This window comes from Gorilla gorilla, chromosome 16 (genome assembly GCF_029281585.2).
Source record: "Gorilla gorilla gorilla isolate KB3781 chromosome 16, NHGRI_mGorGor1-v2.1_pri, whole genome shotgun sequence".
NCBI classification, from domain to species: domain Eukaryota; kingdom Metazoa; phylum Chordata; class Mammalia; order Primates; family Hominidae; genus Gorilla; species Gorilla gorilla.
This window is the reverse complement of record NC_073240.2, coordinates 56,256,042-56,279,792: the sequence shown is the minus strand read 5'-3', so window position 1 is coordinate 56,279,792 and position 23,751 is coordinate 56,256,042. Positions and strand designations below refer to the sequence as shown.

The window sequence follows — 23,751 nt, the reverse complement described above, 5'->3', positions numbered from 1 at the left end:
GCAGTGGCTCATGCCTGTAATCCCAGCACTTTGGGAGGCCGAGGCGGGCGGATCATGAGGTCAGGAGTTCAACACCAGCCTGGCCAACATAGTGAAACCCTGTCTCTACTAAAAATACAAAAATCAGCCACGCGTGGTGGTGGGCACCTGGTAATCACAGCTACTCGGTAGGCTGAGGCAGGAAAATCGCTTGAACCCAGGAGGTGGAGGTTGCAGTGAGCGGAGATTGCGCCACTGCACTCCAGCCTGGGCGACAGAGTGAGACGCTGTCTCAAAAAAAAAAAAAAAAAACTTCTTATCTCAAATTCCCATTTTGACATGTTGAAGTGACTAAGGAATCTATAATACGCATTATTTAAGATTTTTGTGGACCCATGACTGTTTTTTGGATTCTCATAACTTGCATTGTTTTCTATTATCAACAGTTCATGATTCCAAAGATTTCTCCACTTTTTTTATCACTTCCACTTAACTTTTTTTTTTTTTTTTAAATGGAGTCTGGCTCTGTTGCCCAGGCTGGAGTGCGGTGGTGAGATCTCAGCTCACTGCAACCTCTGCCACTCGGGTTCAAGAGATTCTCATGCCTCAGTCTCCTGAGTAGCTGGGACTACAGATGTGCACCACCATGCCTGGCTAATTTTTTATATTTTTAGTAGAGACAGGGCTTCACCATATTGGCCAGGCTGGTCTCGAGCTCCTGACCTCAAGTGATTCACCCGCCTTGGCCTCCCAAAGTGTTGGGATTACAGGCATGAGTCACCACACTGAGCCATATACTTTGTCTTTTACTTAATAATTGAACTGGTCAGCTGGTCAAAGATTCCTGCCTTTAGCATACTTAATTCCATCTTTTCTTTATTGTATGATCACAGCTGTTGGCCTTTTGATTTTATCATTTTCATGAATTTAAAAAAATTAATATAGAATTTGTGGCAATAGATAAATATTCACTGAAATAATAAAACAGTTAAATAATGGCACACTTATTGCTGTATTGGTATGTCAAAACAGAACAGTTGACCAGCAGGAAGCACCACTATGTTGTACCTTGAAGGTTTTTTTTTTTTTTTTTTTTTGAGATGGAGTCTCGCTCTGTCGCCCAGGCTGGAGTGCAGCGGCGCAATCTCAGCTCACTGCAAGCTCTGCCTCCCAGGGGTTCACGGCATTCTTCTGCCTCAGCCTCCCGAATAGGTGGGACTACAGGTGCCCGCCACTATGCCTGGCTAATTTTTTTGTATTTTTAGTAGAGACAGGGTTTCACTGTGTTAGCCAGGATGGTCTCGCTCTCCTAACCTCGTGATCTGCCCTTCTCGGCTTCCCAAAGTGCTGGGATTACAGGTGTGAGCTGCCGCACCCAGCTGAAGTTTTCAATTTACTAATTTATGAAAGCTTGACTTTGGTATTTGGAAAGGTGATTTAGAGGAATTAATATATATAATATGAAGATATGGGTTATATTAAGAGGACAGAACCTACAAAAGCCAGTATCCTGTTCCACAAATTGTCTGTTTTCTCTCTTCCCTCAGTAGTGTTGAGAGTTGGGAGTATGTTTTGTTTCATCCTTATTATAGCCATTATCAAGTAAATTGGTGCTCAAACATTTGAATAAATTAATATGAATGCATTACTCTAGTACTACGTACCCGTAGCAAACATCTACTTTGGTGAATTAGCTGAAGCTATTTTCACTCTGTGCAATCCTAGACACTGTTAAGAAAAGAACTTTGATGATCCAGTAAGAGCAAATAGTAACAAAAGGCAACATATTGTTAGCTTAAGTTAGCATAAATTAATTTAAAACTTGAAGGACATCTACCAAAAATAAGTGGTTTTTAAGTAGTAACCTTTTAAAAAATAATTAGTGGGGCTGTGTCAATTCGCTATACTGTGTGTACAGGTATTATTCTGCTTGGGCTACCCTAACAAAATGTTGTTTAACAGAAATTTATTTTCTCATAGATCAAGGTCTGGTAGGGTCTCTTTCTGGTTAGACTCTCTGTTTTTGGGGCCTTCTTGCTGCGCTCTTACGCAGCAAAAAAAGAAAAAGAAAAAGATTGGTATTTCATCCTGAGAGTATGGTCAAGGAATCCAAAGCAGTATTGTTTGTGCTGAATCCTGGAAAATGAATCAGATTTAGGTTCCTGGTAGCAAGAGAGGGAAAACCTCATTGCAGAAGTGCTTTTAAAGCCCCTGCTGTGTCATATTTGCTAATGTACCATTAGCCAAATCAAGCCACATAGCCAAGTCCAGATTTAAAGATTGGAAAAATAGACTATACTAATTGGAAAGAGAGGTATAATGGGAAAATGACATTACAATTTGGATAGGTATATGAAAATAAGGCACACAAAGGAACATTTATTGGTCAGAAATAATATCCTAATGTGTCCGGAATTTATTCCCTCTGGTGGGTTCTTGGTCTCGCTGACTTCAAGAATGAAGCCGCATACCTCACGGTGTGTTACAGTTCTTAATGGTGGCGCGTCCGGAGTTGTTTGTTCCTCTCGGTAGGTTCATGGTCTTGCTGAGTTCAGGAATTAAGCTGCAGACCCTCACGGTGAGTGTTACAGCTCTTAAAGGTGGCACGGACCCAAAGAGTGTGCAGCAGCAAGATTTATTATGAAGAGTGAATGAACAAAGCTTCCACAGCATGGAAAGGGACCCGAGCGAGTTGCCGCTGCTGGCTGGGGTGGCCAGCTTTTACTCCCTTATTTGTCCCTGTGTATGTCCTGCTGATTGGTCCATTTTACAGAGTGCTGATTGGTCCATTTTACAGAGTGCTGATTGGTGCATTTACAATTGTTAAGCTAAACACGGAACACTGATTGGTGCGTTTTTCCAGATTGCTGATTGGCACGTTTACAATCCTTTAGCTAGACACAAAGCACTGATTGGTGCATTTTTACAGAGTGCTGATTGTTGTGTTTACAATCCTTTAGCTAGACACAGAGCACTGATTGGCGCATTTTTACAGAGTGCTGATTGGTGCGTTTACAATCCTTTAGCTAGACAGGAAAAGTTCTCCAAGTCCCCACTTGACCCAGGAAGTCCAGCTGGCTTCACCTCTCACTAAGATTTTGAAAAATTTCTCAAAGGTAATAGAGAACTCTCTTAAGGGATTTTCAACAAAAGTGTAAAATTAGTTGGGTTTGTCTTTTAGAAAGCTCGTTCTGGCTAATGAGTTTGAAGAGGTTGCAGGGAGGAGGCAGAGTTTTTGTTAAGATGGAGAAATTTTGAGCATACTTATATGTTGAGGAAGGAAGCTAGTAAAGAGGGAAAGGTTAATAATACAATGAAGAGAGAAGATTGCTGATGGAGCAGTTTTCTGGTGATATAGGGATATTTTATCATTTTTGCTAATTAAAAATAAACTTTTTTTTTTTTTTTTTTTGAGACAGGGTCTGTTGCCCAGGCTGGAATGCAAAATGGCGCAATTACAGCTCACTACATTGGCCTCGCAGGTTCGAGAGATCCTCCCACCTCAGCTTCCCAAGTAGCTAGGACTATAGGTGTATGCCACCACGCCCTGCTAATTTTTTTGTAGTTTATGTAGAGATGGGGTCTAACTATGTTGCCCAGCAGGAACAAAGAATAGATATCTAAGGATCTGGAAAATTCTTAAGCACACAGATAATTAAAGGAATTTTTACTTTGCTTGGTAAAGAAGCAGGGTTGTCTGGGCATGGTGGCTTATGCCTGTAATCCCAGCACTTTGGAAGGCCGAGGCAGGTGGATCACCTGAAGTCAGGAGTTCAAGATCATCCTGGTCAATATGGTGAAACCCTGTCTCTACTAAAAATACAAAAATTAGCTGGGCGTGGTGGCAGGCATTTGTAATCTCAGCTACTCTGGAGGTTGAGGCAGGAGAATGGCTTGAACCCAGGAAGCGGAGATTGCAGTGAGCTGAGATCATGCCATTGCACTCCCGCCTGGGTAACAAAGAGTGAAACTTCATCTCCAAAAAAAACCAACCAAACAAACAAACAAACAGAAAAACGAGGCAGGGTCATCAACAGAAAGGGAGAGATTGAGGTGGAGGTATAGGGATGTGAGGTGATTAGTGGAAGCTTGGAATACTGATGCCAGAGTCTTCCAAAATTTGCTTTTTTTTCCTCTTCGGTAATCTTGGCTGCTACTGCCTCTTTTTTTTTTTTTTTTTTTTTGAGATGGTGTCTCGCTCTGTTGTCCAAGCTGGAGTGCAGTGGTGCAATCTTGGCTCACTGCAAGCTCTGCCTCCTGGGTTCATGCCATTCTCCTGCCTAAGTTTCACGAGTAGCTGCGACTACAGGTGCCCGCCAACCACGCCCATCTAATTTTTTGTATTTTTTGGTGGAGATGGGGTTTCACCGTGTTAGCCAGGATGGTCTCGATCTCCTGACCTCGTGATTTGCCTGCCTCGGCCTCCCAAAGTGCTGGGATTACAGGCGTGAGCCACTGCGCGCGGCCGCCTACTTTTCTTATCTTCTTCACTATTTTGTTCTGTACATTACCCACTTCTATCTTGAATTTTTTTTTTATCATTTCTTGTTTTTGTTTTGTTTTCCGCTTCAATGGAACTCTTTTTTCCAACTGATCTTTTAAACTGGATAGGTCAAATTTGAAGTGCATTTTTCTGCTGTGGTTTCTTAAAGTTGAAACCCAGAAACCTTAATCTTTGAAAGAGGTTTGCCTGATCATGCAGATAAGGTATGAGTTGCTAGTTGTCTATTTAATGCCATAGGACCTCAAAATGATCCTTATCAGTGAATACACATGCCCTGTTTATCACGGGCACGTATAACTAATGTACAAAAAGACCACAATGAACTGCTTTGCCATTTTATTCTATTTTATGATAATAACTTTCATGATTCTGGCATTTAAAAAATCCTCCCATCTTTCTTTTTTCTTTCATCTCATTTCTCTTCAATGTATGTCAGACTTTCTCAGCAGCCTGTCTTCCACTTTTACATGTTTTGTATTTTCTCCATCAACCCGTTCTTAGAGCTCTGTACGTCTGGTATCTCCTGTTCTGATGTCTTTGGCCAGTGTTTATTCATTTATGTGTTATTGGACACTTGGGTTGCTTCCACCCTTTGGCTAGTGTGAATAATGCTGATATGAACATGATGTGATGGTTAATACTGAGTGTCAACTGATTGGATTGAAGGATGCGAAGTATTGATCCTGGGTGTGTCTGTGAGGGTGTAGCCAAAGGAAATTAACATTTGAGTCAGTGGGCTGGGAAAGGCAGACCCACCCTTAATCTGGGTGGTCACCATTGAATTGGCTGCCAGCATGGCTAGTATATAAAGCAGGCAGAAAAATATGAAAAGACGAGACTGGCCTAGCCTCCCAGCCTACATCTTTTGCTCGTGCTGGGTGTTTCCTGCCCTCGAACATTGGACTTCAAGTTCTTCAGTTTTGGAACTTGGACTGGTTCTCCTTGCTTCACAGCTTGCAGCAGGCCTATTGTGATACCTTGTGATTGTGTGAGTTAATACTTAATAAACTCCCCTTTACATATATATCTGTCTATACTATTAGTTATGTCTCTCTAGAGAACCCTGACTAATATACACGAGTATAAAAATATCCCTTTGAATTCTTGCTTTCAATTGTTTTGGGCTTGTATCTAGAAGTGGATATAGCAGATCATATGGTAATGGTAATTCTATTTTATTTTATTTTTTTTCCTGAGATGGAGTCTCACTCTGTTGCCCAGGCTGGAGTGCAGTAGTGCGATCTTGGCTCACTGTAAGCTCCGCCTCCCAGGTTCAAGCCATTCTTCTGCCTCAGCCTCCCAAGTAGCTGGGACTACAGGTGCTCACCACCACGCCCGGCTAATTTTTTTTGTATTTTTAGTAGAGACAGGGTTTCACCATGTTAGCCAGGATGATCTCGATCTCCTGACCTCGTGATTCACCTGTCTCAGCCTCCCAAAGTGCTGGGATTACAGGCGTGAGCCACCGCGCCCGGCCTATTTTTAATTTTTTGAGGAATTGCCATACTGTATTCCATGGCATTTGGACCATTTTATGTTTTCATCACAGTGTGCAAAGGTTCCAGTTTCTCCCATTCTCACTAACACTTGTTATTTTGGTTTTTTGAGAGTAGCCATCCTAATGGCCGTGAAGTGGTATCTCATTGTGGTTTTGATGTGCTCTTCAGTGCCATTTTAATTTGAGCTATATCTCTGAAACCCACTCATTCCCTTTTTTCCTAAATCTTTGAGATATTGGTAAGTATAACATTTATTCTTGCTTGCTCTTTTCCTCTCTTCTCCCATTTTTTGGCCTATGCTTTCTCTTAAAAAAAAAAAAAAAGCTTTATTGGCTGGGTGTGATGGCGCATGCCTGTAATCCCAGCACTTTGGGAGGCTGAGCAGGTGGACTGCTTGAGGTCAGGAATCCGAGACCAGCCTGGCCCATCTCTACTAAAAATACAAAAAATTAGCCGTGTGTGGTGGTGTGCACTTGTAATCCCAGCTACTCAGGAGGCTGAGGCAGGAGAATCACTTGAACCCAGAAGACAGAGGTTGCAGTGGGCCAAGATTGTGCCACTGTATTCCAGCCTGGGTGACAGAGTGAGACTCCATTTCAAAAACAAAAACAAACCCCAGCTTTATTGAGATATAATTTATATACCATAAAGTTCATTCTTTTAAAGTGTAGAATTCATTGTTTCTTAGTATGTATACAAGTTATTCAGCCATCACCACTATGTAATTCTGGAACATTTCATAACCATAAAAAGAGACCTATTGGCCAGGCATGGTGGCTCACACCTGTAATCCCAGCACTTTGGGAGGCCGAGGGGGGCGGATCACAAGGTCAAGAGTTTGAGACCAGCCTGGCCAATATGGTGAATTCCCATCACTATTAAAAATACAAAAATTAGCCAGGTGTGGTGGTGTGCGTCTGTAGTCCCAGCTACTCGGAAGGCTGAGGCAGGAGAATTGCTTGAACCTGGGAGGCAGAGGTTGCAGTGAGCCGAGATTGAGCCACTGCACTACAGCCTAGGCGACAGAGCAAGAGTCTGTCTCAAAATAAATAAATAAATAAATAAATAAATAAATAAATAAAGAGCCCTGTTTTCATCAGCAGTCACTCCCTACTTTTCCCTCCACCATAGCCCCTGGAGGAGACGGAATCTACTGTCTGTTTCTATAGATTTGTTTACTCTAGACATTTCACATACAGTGTGTGGTCTTTGGATGTGATGCCCATCAGTCTTTATGGGAGGCTTTCTTTCACTTAGCATAATGTATATAGGGCTTATACATATTGTAGCATGTATAAGTTTTTCATTCCTTTTTATGGATGAATAATATGGCATAGTATGGGTGTCACCACATTTTGTTTATCCATTTATCAGTTGGTGAAAATTTAGGTTCTCTTCACCTTTTGGCTATTACAAATAGTACTACTATGACCATTCATGTACTTCTAGTATTTAAGTATCTGTTTTTTGTTTTGTTTTGTTTTGTTTTTGAGATGGAGTCTTGCTCTGTTGCCCAGGCTGGAGTGCAGTGGCGTGATCTCAGCTCACTGCAACCTCTGCCTCCTGGGTTCAAGCGATTCTCCTGCCTCAGCCTCCTGAGTAGCTGGGATTACAGGCAAGCACCACCATGCCCGGCTCGTTTTTTGTATTTTTTAGTAGAGAGGGGGTTTTGCCATGTTAGCCAGGCTGGTCTCTAACTCTTGACCTCAGGTGATCCACCCACCTCAGCCTCCCAAAGTGCTGAGATTACATGCATGAGCCACCACGCCTGGCCTTGAGTGTCTGTTTTTAATTCTTTCATGTATATACTTAGGAATAGAATTGCTGGGTCATTTGTAATTCTGTTTAGCTTTTTGAGGAATCATCAAATAGTTTTCCACAATGGCTATACTATTTTTCATTCCCATCAACAATGTATGATGATTCTAATTTTTTTACATCTTTGCCAACACTTCTGTTGTTGCCAGATGGAAAGTCTTGACTATGAGTTGTCCCAGTTCTTGGCACATTAAACAAAGAATTGAACAAAATGCACAAACAAAGCAATAAAAGAACAAAACAACAAAAGTGCAGGTTTATTGAAGCAAAAGTACACTCCACAGAGTGTAAGCGCGCTCAAGCAAGCAGCTCAAGAGCCCCGATTGCAATGTTCTTTCAGGTTTGTACTAAACTAAAAGAATTTGGTAGCATTCCTGGGTACCGTTTAGAGGCTTCCCATTGGTTGCACCCTACACAAATGAAGGCTTGGCCCATTACTAATCAGAGGCTGAAGTGAAGTCTTGGCCCATAACTAATTAGCAATAGGGGAGAGAGGGGGTTTTGTAGAGGGAGGGGACTCTGGCCCTTGGCATGGAGAGGTGGGGTTTTTCTTTTGGCCCAATTCCAATAAGCCAGCTGCTAGTTGGCCTCAGGCTCCCTGTTCCAGACCCTGTTCTGCCTCATTTCCCCCTGAGAGACTTGATCCCAATAAATCTTTATGGGAGGCAGAGGAACTGATGGTCTGTCTTCTGTAATTGCTTCGTGCGGATTAGGGCAGAGTCCCTACATATTGGGGACCACAGAACTCTTGCCCTGCTCTGTCTAGTGGAGAGAGGGTGACTTCTTGAAGGCTAGGGCTGGCATCGTCACCTGGAAATGGCTAGAAGCCCTGCTGCATGATCATTTGAAGCTTAATGTTCTCTAGGTGAGAAGAAATAAATCTGGTTACATGATTAAACAAAAATGGTCCAAAAATCAATGTAAGCATAATTATTAATAATGTGCTGGCTAGGGGAAGGAGCCATGAAACCCAGCTTAGTATCCTTGACCAGGGGCCCCATGACTTGGACAACTGTTGTCATATTTTAGAGGCCTGGTCAGCTAATTTTGGGGCAGCATCCCTTACTAATCCTGATTGGTTGATATGAAAACAGTGCTTTCCCTCTAGGAAAAGATATAAGCCACTTTTTTCAGCAGTTAGGAGATCCAGTCCCTGTATTAGTCCATTCTCACACTGCTAATGAAGACATACCCAAGATCGGGTAATTTATAAAGGAAAGAGGTTTCATTGAGTCACAGTTCCACATGGCTAAGGAGGCCTCAGGAAACTACCAATCATGGCAGAAGACACCTCTTAACAGGGTGGCAGGAGAGAGAATGAGCACCAGCAGGAGAAATGCCATAAAACCTTATAAAACCATTAGATCTTGTGAGACTCACTCATTATCATGAGAACAGCATGGGGGAAACTGCCCCCATGATTCAGTTACCTCCACCTGGTCCCACCCTTGACACGTGGGGATTATTACAATCCAAGGTGAGATTTGGGTGGGGATACAGAGCCAAACCTTATCAGTCCTCTTCTGTTTTGTAAAGTGACTGCCAAAGAGTCTACCTGATTTTGTAAGGCATACTTTGGGCAGTGTCTTCCAAGCCGTCTGAAAGCTCCTTGGGCAAGCGTTGGTAATAGGATAGAGAAGTTGGAAGCCCACTATTTCCTGTTTCTACGCCTGCAGTTATTCGTAACCCTACCTGAAAGGGTATGAGTTGGATGGCTTGTTTGTGCCTGATGGTTGCAGTTAAAGGTATAATGAGAGACTGGTTATTGGGAGCTATATTGATCTCGGGGGCTAAGTAAACAAGTGTGCAGTGCAAACAATTGGTTCCAGTCCATTTGGCTAGTAAACATAAGTAGGAACTAGTCCCACACAGGAAAAAGGCTGCTTGTTTTTCAAGACAAAAATTGTTCTCTATGATGAACATGTAGGTTAGCTTGTTTTCCTTTTCCCAAGTGGTTAAGGTCCCTGCTACAGTGGCCCTGGTTAAAGGCTGGAGGGGGCCTTGGGTATCGGGGGAACCCACCCCCAGTATTTCAACATAGGTTCTTTCTGTTTTCCATAAGTGTTGGCCAGCTGAGAAATAAAGAGAGACAGTATAAAGAGAGGAATTTTACAGCTGGGCCATCGGGGGTGACATCATATATCGGTAGGACTGTGATGCCTGCTTGAGCCTCAAACCAGCAAGTTTTTATTAAGGGTTTCCAAAAGGGGGTGTAAGAACAGGGAGTAGATACAAAGATCATATGCTTCAAAGGGCAACAAGCAGAACTACTAATAAGGGTGTAACAAAGATCACATACTTCTGAGGGAACAGGACAAAGGGCAAAAGCAGAACTACTGACAAGGGTCCAACAAAGATCACAAGGCAAAGGGCAAAAGCAGAACTACTGATAAGGGTCTATGTTCAGCAGTGCACATATTGTCTTGATAAACATCTTAAACAACAGAAAACAGGATTCAAGAGTAGAGAACTGGTCTGACCACAAATTTACGAGGGTGGAGTTTTTCCCCCACCCTAGTAAGCCTGAGGGTTCTGCAGGAGACCAGGGCGTATCTCAGTCCTTATCTCAACTGCACAAGACAGACATTCCCAGAGCCCAGAGTGGCCATTTATAGACCTCCGCCTAGGAACATATTCCTTTCCCAGGGTATTAATATTAATATTCCTTGCTAGGAAAAGAATTTAGCGATATGTTTCCTACTTGCACGTCCATTTATAGGCTCTCTGCAAGAAGAAAAATGTGACTCTTTTTGCCTGACCCCACAGGCAGTCAGACCTTATGGTTGTCTTCCCTTGTTCCTTAAAAATTGCTATTATTCCGTTCTTTTTCAAGGTGCACTGATTTCATATTGTTGAAACACACATGTTTTACAATTAGTTTGTACAGTTAACACAATTATCACAGTGGTCCTGAGGTGACATACATCCTCAGCTTACGAAGATAACAGGATTAAGAGATTAAAGTAAAGACAGGCATAAGAAATTATAAGAGTATTATTTGGGAACTGATAAATGTCCATATTAAAATGAAATGTCCCAATTTATGTTCCTTTGCTGCGGCTCCAGCCAGTCCCTCCATTCGGGGTCCCTGACTTCCCACAACACTTGGGAAGTACTCTGAGTTGCCCAAGTGGTTTTGTTCTCTCAGTTTAGGTGGTTATGCTTAGTGTCTACCAGCCAACACCCAGAGCTATTTTTGTACTGGGGGACTAAAAGGCAACTAGATGTCTCAGGATTAGTATAGCCTTCCCAGGGGAAAATGTGCATACAGCTAGTGGGCCTACCCTGACAGTACTTAGACTGCATATCCTTTAAAGTAGCCTTAACTAAGGGTGGTTTTCATGAAAACCATACAAGTTTTCTAAATGATGCAGTCTGGGTAACTGCATAGCTTACATTATCATGTAAGAGGTTAATCTCTAGGGGGTGGTTGCATTGAAGATATTTCAAGGTACTCAGGGCTTGACCAAAATTTTGGCTTCTTTTAGTACAAAGTGGCGCCTGGAATTTTAGTTCTGTGTGCATCGATATTGGGCCCCTAATGGGTTTTTGAGGGGATGCAACTCCAGAAAGGTTGATTTGATAGGACTGGAGAAGGTTTACTGCTTGTCTTGTCATTGTAACCTTTGTCATTTCCATAATTTTGAAGTCAAATATGTCATGCAGGTTCATTAAATTGAAGGGAGTTCTTCTCTTATAGTTGGAGATTTGGGTGGGGATATTTTTTCAAGGGCCCAAGATTGGGCTGGGATTGGGATAGCAGTGTGTTTGACTTCAGCTTAATTGGGTGTTGTTTTTGGTTGGGATAATGACCGGGTCCTTTAAGCTGTATGTTGACTGGCACTGCCATTCTAGCCCTTCCAGGCCTCCCAGTATACCATGCTAGCAGGTTGACCTGTTTGTTGACATGGTCCAGAACGTTGTCTGCATCACTGACCATTAGCACCCAGGCAGTGATTAAATTGTAGCAGTGCCCCTATTTTAACCATTAAATCTCTTCTGAACAAGGGGACTGGACAGCTTGGTACTATTAGAAACCCCTGCTGGAAAATTTGTTTTTCAAATTGGCAGGTTAAAGGAGGGGTGAAATGCCTGACTTTTTTTTTTCCTTCATGTCCTGTAACAGTCATTGTCCTAGTGGAGGGCTTTCCTGCATAAGCAGTAAGTACAGAGTAACTTGCCCCTGAATCAAAAAGAAACTGAATTTGTGTACCTGTCGTGTCCAGAGTTACTCAGGGATCCTCAGTAGTAATGATGATGTTCCTGGACAGGGGCAGTGAGGAAGGCCCTGGGCCCCTTCAGTCTTCATCTAGCTCCTGCTTTTGCACTGCTAGAGTCTTAACTGACTGAGCTCCTCCGTGGGAGCTGGGGCAGTCAGTCCTCCAGTGCTGGGGTTACAGGCACCTGCCATGATGCCCAGGTAATTTTTTAATTTTTTTTTTCAGTAGAGACAGGTTTTCACTATGTTGGCCAGATGGATCTCAAATTCCTGACCTTAAATGATCCACCTGCCTCAGCCTCCTGAAGTGCTGGGATTTATAGGTGTGAGCTGCCACACCCAGCTAGGAGTGACAACTTCTAAGCTCTTTACATGTCAAAGCCTAAACTGATGTTCCTATGTTGATTTTTTACCTATATATATAAAAAACATGCACATATATGTGTATATATATACACACACACACACACACGCATACATACATACATACTTACATATATTTTTAAATATTTTTAAAATTTATTTTTCAGTGGTTGTTCTGTGTTCCTTTAACTGATCACAATCTACTTCAGGTTAATACTGACTCAGTTCCAGTAAAATATAGCAACTTGTTCTAATATAACTCCATTTTCTACTCCTTCCTTTGGGCTATTAGTGCCATTCAGGTATGTGTATATGCGTATATATTTGTTGTAATCCCAACAATATGTGTTATGATTTTACATTAAAAATCATTATTTCTTAAAAAATCTTAGGTTTTTAAATAAATAAAGAGTAGAAAGCAAAAATATATATATTGTCTTTTTAAAAAGTTTATTTTCTAATTGTGGTAAAATATAACTAACATACAACTTACCCTCTTTAAGTATACAGTTCCATGGCATTAAGTATATTGACAACCATCACTACTAACCGTCTCCAGAACTCTTATCTTTTTTTTTTTTTTTTTTTGAGTTGGAGTTTCATTCTGTTGCCCAGGCCGGAGTGCAGTGGCGTGATCTCAGCTCACTGCAGCCTCTGCCTCCTGGGTTCAAGTGATTCTCCTGCCTCAGCCTCCTGAGTAGCTGGGATTACAGGCATGTGCCACCATGCCCGGCTAATTTTTTGTATTTTTAGTAGAGACGGGGTTTCACCATGTTGGCCAGGCTGGTCTTTAACTCCTGACCTCAGGTGATCCACCCGCCTCGGCCTCTCAAAGTTCGGGGATTACAGGTGTGAGCCACCGTGCCTGGCCCTCCAGAACTCATTTCGTCTTGCACAATTAAAACTCTGTACCCATTAAACAATAACTCTCTATTCTCCATCCTCCCAGCCCTTGACAGCCACCATTCTACTTTTTCTTTCTACGAATTTGACTATTTTATTTTAAAAAATGACTTATTTTACTTCATGTAAGTGGAATTATACAATATTTGTCCTTTTGTGACTGTTTTATATTTTTTAGCATACTTTGTCTTCAAGGTTCATCCTTGTTTTAGCTTGTGTCAGAATTTCCTTTCTTTTTAAGGCTGAATCATGTTCTGTTAAAACGTATAGAACACATTTAAAAAAATCTGTTTGTATTGTCTTTTACGCTTACCCACATATTTACCATTTCTCATACTCTTCATTCTTTCTTGTAGGTATGAATTAGTTAATATCTGGTATCATTTTCCTTTCCTTTCTCTTTTAAGAGATAAGGTCTCACTCTATTGTACAGGTTGGAGTGCAGTGGTACATTCATAGCTCACTGTAACTTCAAACTCCTGGTCTCAAGCAGTCTTCCTGCCTCAGCCTCCTGAGTAGCTGGGACTACACGCACATGCCACCATGCCTGTCTAGTAAAGATGGGGATACTCTGTGTTACTCAGGATGGTCTTGAACTCCTGGCCTCAAGCGATCCTCCTGGCTTGGCATCCCAAATCACACCTGGGATTGCAGGTGCGAGCCACCTCCCCATGCCCTGCCCTTTTTTAAAAAAGTGTATCTTATAGAGCAGGTCTGTTAGCAACATGCTCCCTCAGTTTTCATTTGTCTTGGAATGTATTTTGCTTTCACTTGTGAAGAATAGTTTTGCTAAATATAGAATTTGTGGTTTATAGTTCTGTTTTTTTCTGTCGGTACTTTGAACATGTCATTTCATTGTCTTCTATCCATTGTTTCATGAGAGCCTTAAAAGGTGAAAGGCTCACCATGCATCCGTAGCTCTCTCATTTACATGATCTTTCCATTAAATTTCTGACTGCTTAGGCACTTATCCTAACCAGGATCTCAACCTCAGACCAACTGCAAAGTTTTCCTCTTTATTCCCAACCAAGCCTAGCACTTTTATCCACCAAAGCTACAGGTTTTCACTGCCCTACCCAGAAATGAGCCCACCCTTTTTAGCAACAAACTGCTAGGTTCTTTTTGGTAGTTTCATGTTGGTATGGGTTGAGCATTTATGATCAAAAAATACAAAATCTGAAATGCTCCAAAATCTGTAACTTTTGAGCACCAACACAATGCTCAAAGGAAGTGTTCACTGGAGCATTTTGGATTTCAGATTTTTGGAGTAAGGATGCTCAGCCAGTATGTATTCTGCAAATATTCCAAAATCTGAAAAAAATCCAAAATCTGAAAAACTTCTAATTCCAAGCATTTTGGACAAGGGATATTCAGCCGGTAAAATTGCGAGGCTCATCATCCTAGCTGGGAGGGGGTGTTAGGAGCAACTTCAGGCCAAAGGGCACAGCTTCTTACCGTTCATACTTAGAACTTTAGCAGCTTTTCTAGACTAAAGACTTTTCTCTTTGTAGTCTTCTTTTGGTTAATTTCCAGTCCCCTGTAATGGTTGTTTTTGATAATTTTATCCAGTTTTATCCTTAATATTTGTGGAGGGGAATTGCCAACCTCTTCATGTTGCCACAAAATCTGCACGTTGTCTTTGCAGATGAATTTTATATTTACTTATCAAGTTTCCTAAGAAGTCCTCTTGGTATTTTGATTGAATTTACATTGACTTTGTAAATTTGCAGCGCATCAACATATTTATAATATTGAGATTTCCCTCCAGGAACATGGCATTTATCTCCATTTATTTGGATATACTTTACATCTCTCAGCAAAATTATTTAACACCCGTATATGACTTGCTTATATATTTTTTGTTTGTTTGTTTTGTGTTTGAGACGAAGTCTGTCTCTGTAGCCCAGGCTGGAGTGCAGTGGCGCGATCTTGGCTCACTGCAACCTCCACCTCCCGGCTTCAAGTGATTCTCCTTCCTCAGCCTCCAGAGTAGCTGGGATTACGGCGCGCGCCACTGCACCTGGCTAACTTTTTGTATTTTTAGTAGAGACGAGGTTTCACCATGTTGGCCAGGCTGGTCTTGAACTTCCAACCTCAGGTAATCCGCCCACCTCAACCTCCCAAAGTGCTAGGATTACAGGCATGAGCCACCGCGCCTGGCCTTATGACTTGCTTATATTTTGCTAAGCTTATTCATTTATGTTTTTCTGGTGATTGCTGATGAAATTAATGTTTCCATTGTAGTTTCTAATTATTTATTGCCAGTTTGTAGGAAAGTAAGTTTGTTTTTATAAGTTTGTATAAGGTGATCTTTTTTTTTCTTTTGAGACGGAGCCTCACGCTGTCGCCCAGGCTGGAGTGCAGTGGCATAATCTTGGCTCACTGCAACCTCCATCTTCTGGGTTCAAGCGATTCTTCTGCCTCAGCCTCCTGAGTAGCTGGGACTACAGGCATGCACCACCACGCCTGGCTAATTTTTATATTTTTAGTAGAGACAAGGTTTCACCATGTTGGCCAGGCTGATCTTGAACTCCTGAGCTCATGATCTGCCTACCTTGGCCTCCCAAAGTGTTGAGATTACAGGCGTGAGCCACCGCGCCCAGCTAGTTGATTTTATATGTGACTGCCTTGCTGAACTTACTTTTGGTTTGTCAGTTTATTATTTTGGTTATTTTAAGTAGTGTACTATTATTTGCGAATGGTGCAATTCTATTTCCTTGTAATCTATATTTGTATTTCTTATTTTTAAAAGTTTATCATTTAGGTTCTGACCTCTAGGAAAATAGTAAAACATTAGGTATACTTGCCTTAGTGATATTGCTGGAAATATTTCTAATATTTCTTTTATTTTTTATTTTTATTTTTTTGAGACGGAGTCTTGCTCTGTCACCCAGGCTGGAGTGTAGTGGCATGATCTAGGCTCACTGCAACCTCCACCTCCCAGGTTCAAGAGATTCTCCTGCCTCAGCTTCCCGAGTAGCTGGGACTACAGTTGTGTGCCACCACGCCCAGCTAATTTTTGTATTTTTAGTAGAGATAGGGGTTTTGCCATGTTGGCCAGGCTGGTCTCGAACTCCTGACCTCACGTGATCCACCTCCCTCGGCCTCCCAAAGTGCTGGGATTACAGGTGTGAGCCACTGCGCCCGGCTATTTCTAATATTTCATCATGAAGTATAACATAGCCTTGGTCCTTCTATCCAGCTTATAAATTTTTATTTCTTATTTTTATTCCCAATATCAACTGACATTTTGGCATACACTGACATCATAATGCTTTTCTCTATTGATTTCCTAATACCTTAAGTAAGAAAGACCCTATTTGATCAAGGTGTATTATAATTTTAATATTTTCCTAGGTTAAGTTACCCCTATTTGATTAAGGTATATTATAATTTTAATATTTTCCTAGGTTAAGTTACCCCTATTTGATTAAGGTGTATTATAATTTTAATATTTTCCTAGGTTAAGTTACCCCTATTTGATTAAGGTGTATTATAATTTTAATATTTTCCTAGGTTAAGTTTGCATATATATATATATATATACACACACACACATATATATCCACACACATATATATATACACATATATATACACACACACATATATATATATACACACATATATATATATATTTTTTTTTTTTTTTGGTTTTTTTGTTTGTTTGTTTTGAGGTGGCCTCTCACTCTGTTACCCAGGCTGGAATGCAGTGGTGCAGTCTCGGCTCACTGCAACCTCTGCCTCTTGGGTTTAAGCGATTCTCATGCCTCAGCCTCCCGAATAGCTGGGATTACAGGTGTGCGCTACCACACCTAGCTAATTTTTGTATTTTTAGTAGAGATGGGTTATCACCATTTTGGCCAGGCTGGTCTCTAACTCCTGACCTCAAGTAATTTGCCTGACTCGGCTTCCCAAAGTGTTGGGTTTACAGGCGTGAGCCTCCATGCCGGGCTGAGTTTGCTAATGTTTTATTTACAATTTTTGCATGTAATTAACAAGTGGGATTGGCTTATAAAGAACAATGCCTTGTTGACCAGACATTCATTCTAGATTAAAAGAATTATACATTTCCTCTTCTTCAAAAATTTAGTGTAGGAACTATTCATTATTCTCCTATTAGTTTTATTTGCTGTCTGAGTTAAACTAATAGCCTGTAGTAAATGGCATCCTTTTTTGAACAGTACAAACACCTAAAACCCAATTTCTTTATTTTATTTTTTTTGAGAAGTCTCACTGTGTCACCCAGGCTAGAGTGCAGTGGGGCGATCTTGGCTCACTGTAACCTCTGCCTCCGAGATTCAAGTGATTCTCCTGCCTCAGCCTCCCAAGTAGCTGGGATTACAGGTGTATGCTACCACACCCACCTAATTTTTGTATTATTAGTATAGACGGGGTTTCACCATGTTGGCCAGGTTGTTCTTGAACTCCTGACCTCAAGTGATCAACCTGCCCGGGCCTCCCAAAGTGCTGGGATTTCAGGCGTGAGCCACTGCCCCCGGGCCTCCAGTCCTTTATGTACAATGATTATTATTTTAGCCTTCTGAGTTTTTCTGTTACTGCATATTCCTCCGTGTGTCTTCCCTGTATTAGATGATTTTTCTTTGAAAGACCTTCAAGGATTGTTTAATATTTGTCGGTGTCTGTGTTAAATTGTGTGTTTCCTATATTAGATGATTTTTATTTAAAATATCTTTAAGAGCTGGGCACGGTGGCTCACGCCTTTAATCCCTGCACCTTGGGAGGTTGAGGCGGGTGGATCATTTGAAGTCAGGAGTTTGACACCAGCCTGGCCAACATGATGAAACCCTGTCTCTACTAAAAATACAAAAATTAGACGGGCATGGTGGTACACACCTGTAATCCCAGCTACTCAGGAGGCTGAGGCAGGATAATTGCTTGAACCCGAGAGGCGGAGGTTGCAGTGAGCGAAGATCGTGCTACTGCACTCCAGCCTGGGTGACACAGCAAGACTCCGTCTCAAAATAAGTAAGTAAATAAATAACAAAATATCTTTAAGAATTGTTGGCCGGGCGCGGTGGCTCACGCCTGTAATCCCAGCACTTTGGGAGGCCGAGGCGGGCAGATCACGAGGTCAGGAGATCGAGACCATCCTGGCTAACACAGTGAAACCCCGTCTCTACTAAAAATACAAAAAATTAGCCGGGCGTGGTAGCGGGTGCCTGTAGTCCCAGCTACTCGGGAGGCTGAGGCAGGAGAATGGCATGAACCCCGGAGGCGGAGCTTGCAGTGAGCCGAGATTGCGCCACTGCACTCCAGCCTGGGCAACAGAGTGAGACTCCGTCTCAAAAAAAAAAAAAAAAAAGAGAATTGGTAAGCATAGGAAAAACCCACAAGTTTTGTGATGGAAGTGACCTATGGAGTGTTGTGAGAGTATATAAGAGGCGTAAACAGTTTGTTTTTTCTCTGTACACTCTGTTTTTCTTTTTCTTTCTTTCTTTCTTTTTTTTTTTTTTTGAGAGGAGTCTCGCTCTTGTCCCCCAGGTTTGAGTGCAATGGCTTTATCTCGGCTCACTGCAACCTCCACCTCCCAGGTTCAAATGATTCTCCTCCCTCTGCCTCCCAAGTAGCTGGGATTAAGGGCCTGCCACCACGCCCGGCTAATTTTTGTATTTTTTAGTAGAGACAGGGTTTCACCATGTTGGCCAGGCTGGTCTCGAACTCCTGACCTCAGATGATCCACCTGCCTCAGCCTCCCAAAGTGCTGGGATTTCAGGCGTGAGCCACCGCGCCCGGTCACTGTACACTCTGTTTTTCTTTGGTACATGTAGTCTCTTTTCTCTTTATCATAAGCTTTGTGTTATTTTCTTCTTCATGTTTTTCTCTTCATTGTAGTTCCTTCTGTTACCTACTCTGTGAAGCCTTTCTTGGTTTCTCCTCTTCATCACTACTCTCTGAAGAGCTGGACTATTTCTGTCTCTAATATAGCTTATTATAAATTATCATCATACCTATAGTTCCCTTAACTACATCTTGGCTATAATACCAGAACTTTCCTGTTATTTTTCGTTGTAAGAACAGTCTCATTTTTGGTAATTAAGACTTAGTCTTATGCATTTTAAAAACTTCATGTAAAATTCATTCTTCTTGCAGGGAGTATGATGGGTGAGGGTGTCTGACTCTTCACATATTCTCCCTTTTTCATGTGTTGGGGCAGAGAGTGAAAAAAGGCAGACATATAATTAGGCTGGGTGAAGTCGTCTTCTTTTAGGTTGTGGCTTCCTCTCTAACACGGAGTGTTCATCATGCCTTATTGTGAGGCATTTAAATTTTGTTTCATTGCCATGTGTAGATTCTTCCTGGTTCAATCTGTTGGCAGCTTACTGGCAACTCTCTGAACTAAGAATATATAGTAATAATTAGCATATTTTATGCTTAATTTAAGCCTGAGGTAAAATTGGGACTACAGGAAATTTTCATTCAGTGTCCCGTGAAATTTATTTTAAAGTCAGCATCTCACAGGAAAATAATCAGTCTTCTAGAAGAGAGTATTATGCCATGTAGATATTACAGAGCACCTTTCAGTGCACAGGTTTCATACTCGTAATGTTAAATCTCTATTTTAAAGTAATACAACATTTAGGGACCTTCATCCTAGCATATCCATAGTCTAGAACCACTTCAGATGTCCTATTTAAATGTAAATTAATTTAAATATACATTAATGAAACTTAAATAACATTAAAAATTCAGTTCCTGAGTCTCAGTAGTCACATTTGAAGTACTTAATTAGCCACCTGTGGCTGGTGGCTACTATATTGGATAGCACAGACATTTTGATCATTGAAGTAAGTGCTTCTCTAGTGGATAGAGGTAAGAAATTTTTCTTACCATAGGAAAGTCAGATACATGGAGTCAATCATGTACACCCTATTTCACAGGGTTTTTTTTCTTGCCCATGTGAGGGAAGTTTGTGAAAGGCAGAAAAGTTGCCATACACCTGTACAAGATACTGCTTTCAAATTCATCTGATATTTAGCGCTTTGAAAGTGTCAGACAACTACTAGTGCAAACATAGGTTTTGCAGCAGGATTAAGACTTCAAATATTTCCACCCACCAGAGACAGACCGTCTTGTTCATCCTTCCTATTTCCTTTTCTACTGTTCCCTCTTCCTTCAGTCCTTAGGACTGAAGGGTTGGCACAACTTCGGTTGACAGGGTAAGACTTGGGATAAGTTGAAAAGCAAATGTTTGAATATATGTGTTGGGGTGTGTGTGTGTGTGTGTGTGTGTGTGTGTAGATTTTGAGAGAAGTGGCTTAACTCCTAGAATAATAAATTTCTATTTTTTTTTTTACCAAGCCCTTAGGTATCATCTAATTGAATGCCTGCCCACATTTTACATATAAGTAAACTGAGGTTGGAGAAAGTGATTACCTAAGATCATATAGCTAATGGTATATCTGGGACTAAAATCTTTGTTCCATGACTCCAACACCAATGGTTTTTCTCCTGAATCATTTACCTTTCCCATTTTAATTCATAATTCACTACTACCTATTGTTACAAATACAATGGCAAGAGTTTAGAGGTATGAATAACTAATTATTGTAATGAATTTCTCATTTAAAAAAATGTTGCTTTTATGTATTTTAAAGAATTTGGTAATTGCAATTGTTATAGATTGAAGAAGAAGAGAGGAAAAAAATAGAAGATATGAAAGAAAATGAACGGATAAAAGCCACTAAAGAATTGGAAGCCTGGAAAGAATATCAAAGAAAAGCTGAGGAGCAAAAAGAAATTCAGAGAGAAGAGAAATTATGTCAAAAAGAAAAGCAAATTAAAGAAGAAAGAAAAAAATTAAAATATAAGAGTCTTACTAGAAATTTGGCATCTAGAAATCTTGCTCCAAAAGGTAAAATGATTAAGAATTTCTTGAGTAGTGAGTCCTGTTGGTGAAGTATATATGACGCTTTTCTTTTTTTGTAAATCTATTCACAGCATTAGGTTACTGTTTTGGCACATTGAGAATAAGCAATTCAGTACAAAGACTAAAGTAAAGACATTTCTTCTTTCGGGGATAATGAAGTTTTCTAATAAAATGAGCAAGGATTCATTCAAGGATTCGAAAAGAAGAGTGTCTTCTTTGCTTGTGTGCTTTCTTTTGAAATTTACAGAGATGTTGTTAAATAAGTGCTTAACTCAGGCCCAAAAAGACTTGGAGTGGACTAGCAATGTCAGAAGCATTCATTTATTCCGTTAGAGATAAGAAACTAGGAATTTCATTAAAAGACCTTTTCCTCACATCACTTAGGAAAATGAGTACTATAAGCAGACTTACTCTACAGCAAATAAAGGTTGCTTCTAGCTTTTAATCTTGATGTATTCAAAAACAGATAAATTAATATAATTTTTTTTTTTTTGAGACAAGGTCTGGCCCTATCGCCCAGGCTGGAGTGCAGTGATGTGATCTCAGCTCACTGCAACCTCTGCCTCCCCAGCTAAAGCCATCCTGCCTTAGCCTCCCAAGTAGCTGGGACTACAGGCATGTATTTTTTGTAGAGACGAGGTTTTGCCATGTTGCCCAGGCTGGTCTTGAACTCGTGAGCTCAAGCAATCTGCCTGCCTTGGCCTCCCAAAGTGCTGAGATTGTGTGCATGAGCCACCATGTCCAGCTGATACAAATATAATTCAGTTTTTGTGTGTGTGTATTTTTAAAATTATTATTTCAGTAGTTTTGGGGAAACAGGTGGTGTTTGGTTACATGTATAAGTTCTTTAGTGGTGATTTCTGAGATTTTGGTGGACCCATCAACCAAGCAGTGTACACTGCACCCAATGTGTAGTCTTTTATCCCTCACCCCTGCACCCTTCCCCCCTAGTCCCCAGGCCCATATCATTCTTATGCCTTGGCATCCTCATAGCTCAGCTCCCATTTATGAGTGAGAACATGGGCCAGGAGCAGTGGCTCATGCCTGTAATCCTAACACTTTGGGAGGACAAGGCGGGCAGATCATCTGAGGTTGGGAGTTCGAGACCAGTCTGACCAATATGAAGAAACCCCATCTTTACTAAAATTACAAAATTAACCAGGTGTGGTGGCACATATCTGTAATCCCAGCTACTCAGGAGGCTGAGGCAGGAGAATCACTTGAACCTGGGAGGCGGAGGTTATGGTGAACCGAGATCGTGCCATTGCATTCCAGCCTGGGCAACAAGAGCAAAACTCTGTCTCAAAAAAAAAAAAAAAAGTGAGAACATATGGTATTTGGTTTTCCATTTCTGAGTTACTTCGTGTAGCATAATCGTCTCCAACTCCATCCAGGTTGCCGAGAATGCCATTATTTTATTCCTTTTTATGGCTGAGTAGCATTCCATGATTGTATGTGTGTGTGTGTGTGTGTGTGTGTGTGTATACATATATATATATATACACCGTATTTTCTTTATCTTCTCATTAGTTGATAGGCATTTAGGCTAGTTCTATATTTTTGCAATTGCAGTTGTGCTGCTATAAACATGAGTTTGCAAGTGTCTAATGACTTCTTTTTCTCTAGATAGATACCCAGTAGGGGGATTGCTGGATCAAATGGCGGTTCTACTTTTCGTTCTTTAAGGCATCTATCTCCACACTGTCTTCCATAGTAGTTATATTAGTTTACATTCCCACCAGCAGTGTAAAAGTGTCCCTTTTCACCACATCTACACCAACATCTGTTATTTTTTCATTTTTAAATTATGGTCATTCTTAACAGGAGTAAGGTGGTATCGCATTGTGGTTTTGATTTGCATTTCCCTAATAATTAGCGGTGTTGAGCATTTTTTCATGTTTGTTGGACATTTGTTTGTTTGTTTATTTATTTATTTTGAGATGGAATTTCGCTCTTGTTGCCCAGGCTGGAGTGCAATGGCACGGTCTCGGCTCACCACAACCTCTGCCTCCCAGGTTCAAGCAATTCTCCTGCTTCAGCCTCCCGAGTAGCTAGGATTACAGGCATGTACCACCATGCCTGGGTAATTTAGAGATGGGGTTTCTCCATGTTGGTCAGGCTGGTCTCAAACTCTTCACCTCAGGTGATCGGCCTGCCTCAGCCTCGAAAAGTGATGGGATTACAGGCATGAGCCACCACACCTGGCGGGACATTTGTATATCTTCTTTTGAGAATTGTCTATTCATGTCCTTAGCCCCCTTTTTGATGGGATTGTTTGTTTTGTTCTTCCTGATTTGTTTGAGTTCTCTGTAGACTGTGGATATTAGTCCTTTGTCAGATGCATAGTTTGTGAAGATTTTCTTCCATTCTGTGGGTTGTCTGTTTACTGTGCTGATTATTTCTTTTGCTGTGCAGAAGCTTTTTAGTTTAATTAAGTCCCATCTATTTATCTTTGTTTTTGTTTCATTTGCTTTTGGATTCTTGGCCATCAAGTCTTTGCCTAAGCCAGTGTTAGAAGGGGTTTTCCAGTGTTATCTTCTAGAATTTTTATGATTTCAGGTCTTAGACTTAAGTCT

At 41.1% G+C, this 23,751-nt stretch overlaps 1 protein-coding gene across 7 annotated transcripts in view; it reads left to right on the top strand.

Annotated features, from left to right (window-relative positions):
• DNAAF4 (dynein axonemal assembly factor 4) overlaps positions 1-23,751 on the top strand; it is an 80,987-nt gene that overhangs the window by 8,699 nt on the left and 48,537 nt on the right. For all 7 annotated transcript variants that reach the window (XR_008671847.2, XR_010130990.1, XM_019010812.4 and 4 more), the window contains exon 4: positions 20,929-21,160. Coding sequence is in view for 5 of the 7 variants with exons in the window: in XM_019010812.4 (XP_018866357.1) it covers positions 20,929-21,160 (232 nt within the window). In the remaining 2 variants the exon portion in view is untranslated. The remainder of the gene's footprint in view (positions 1-20,928; positions 21,161-23,751) is intronic.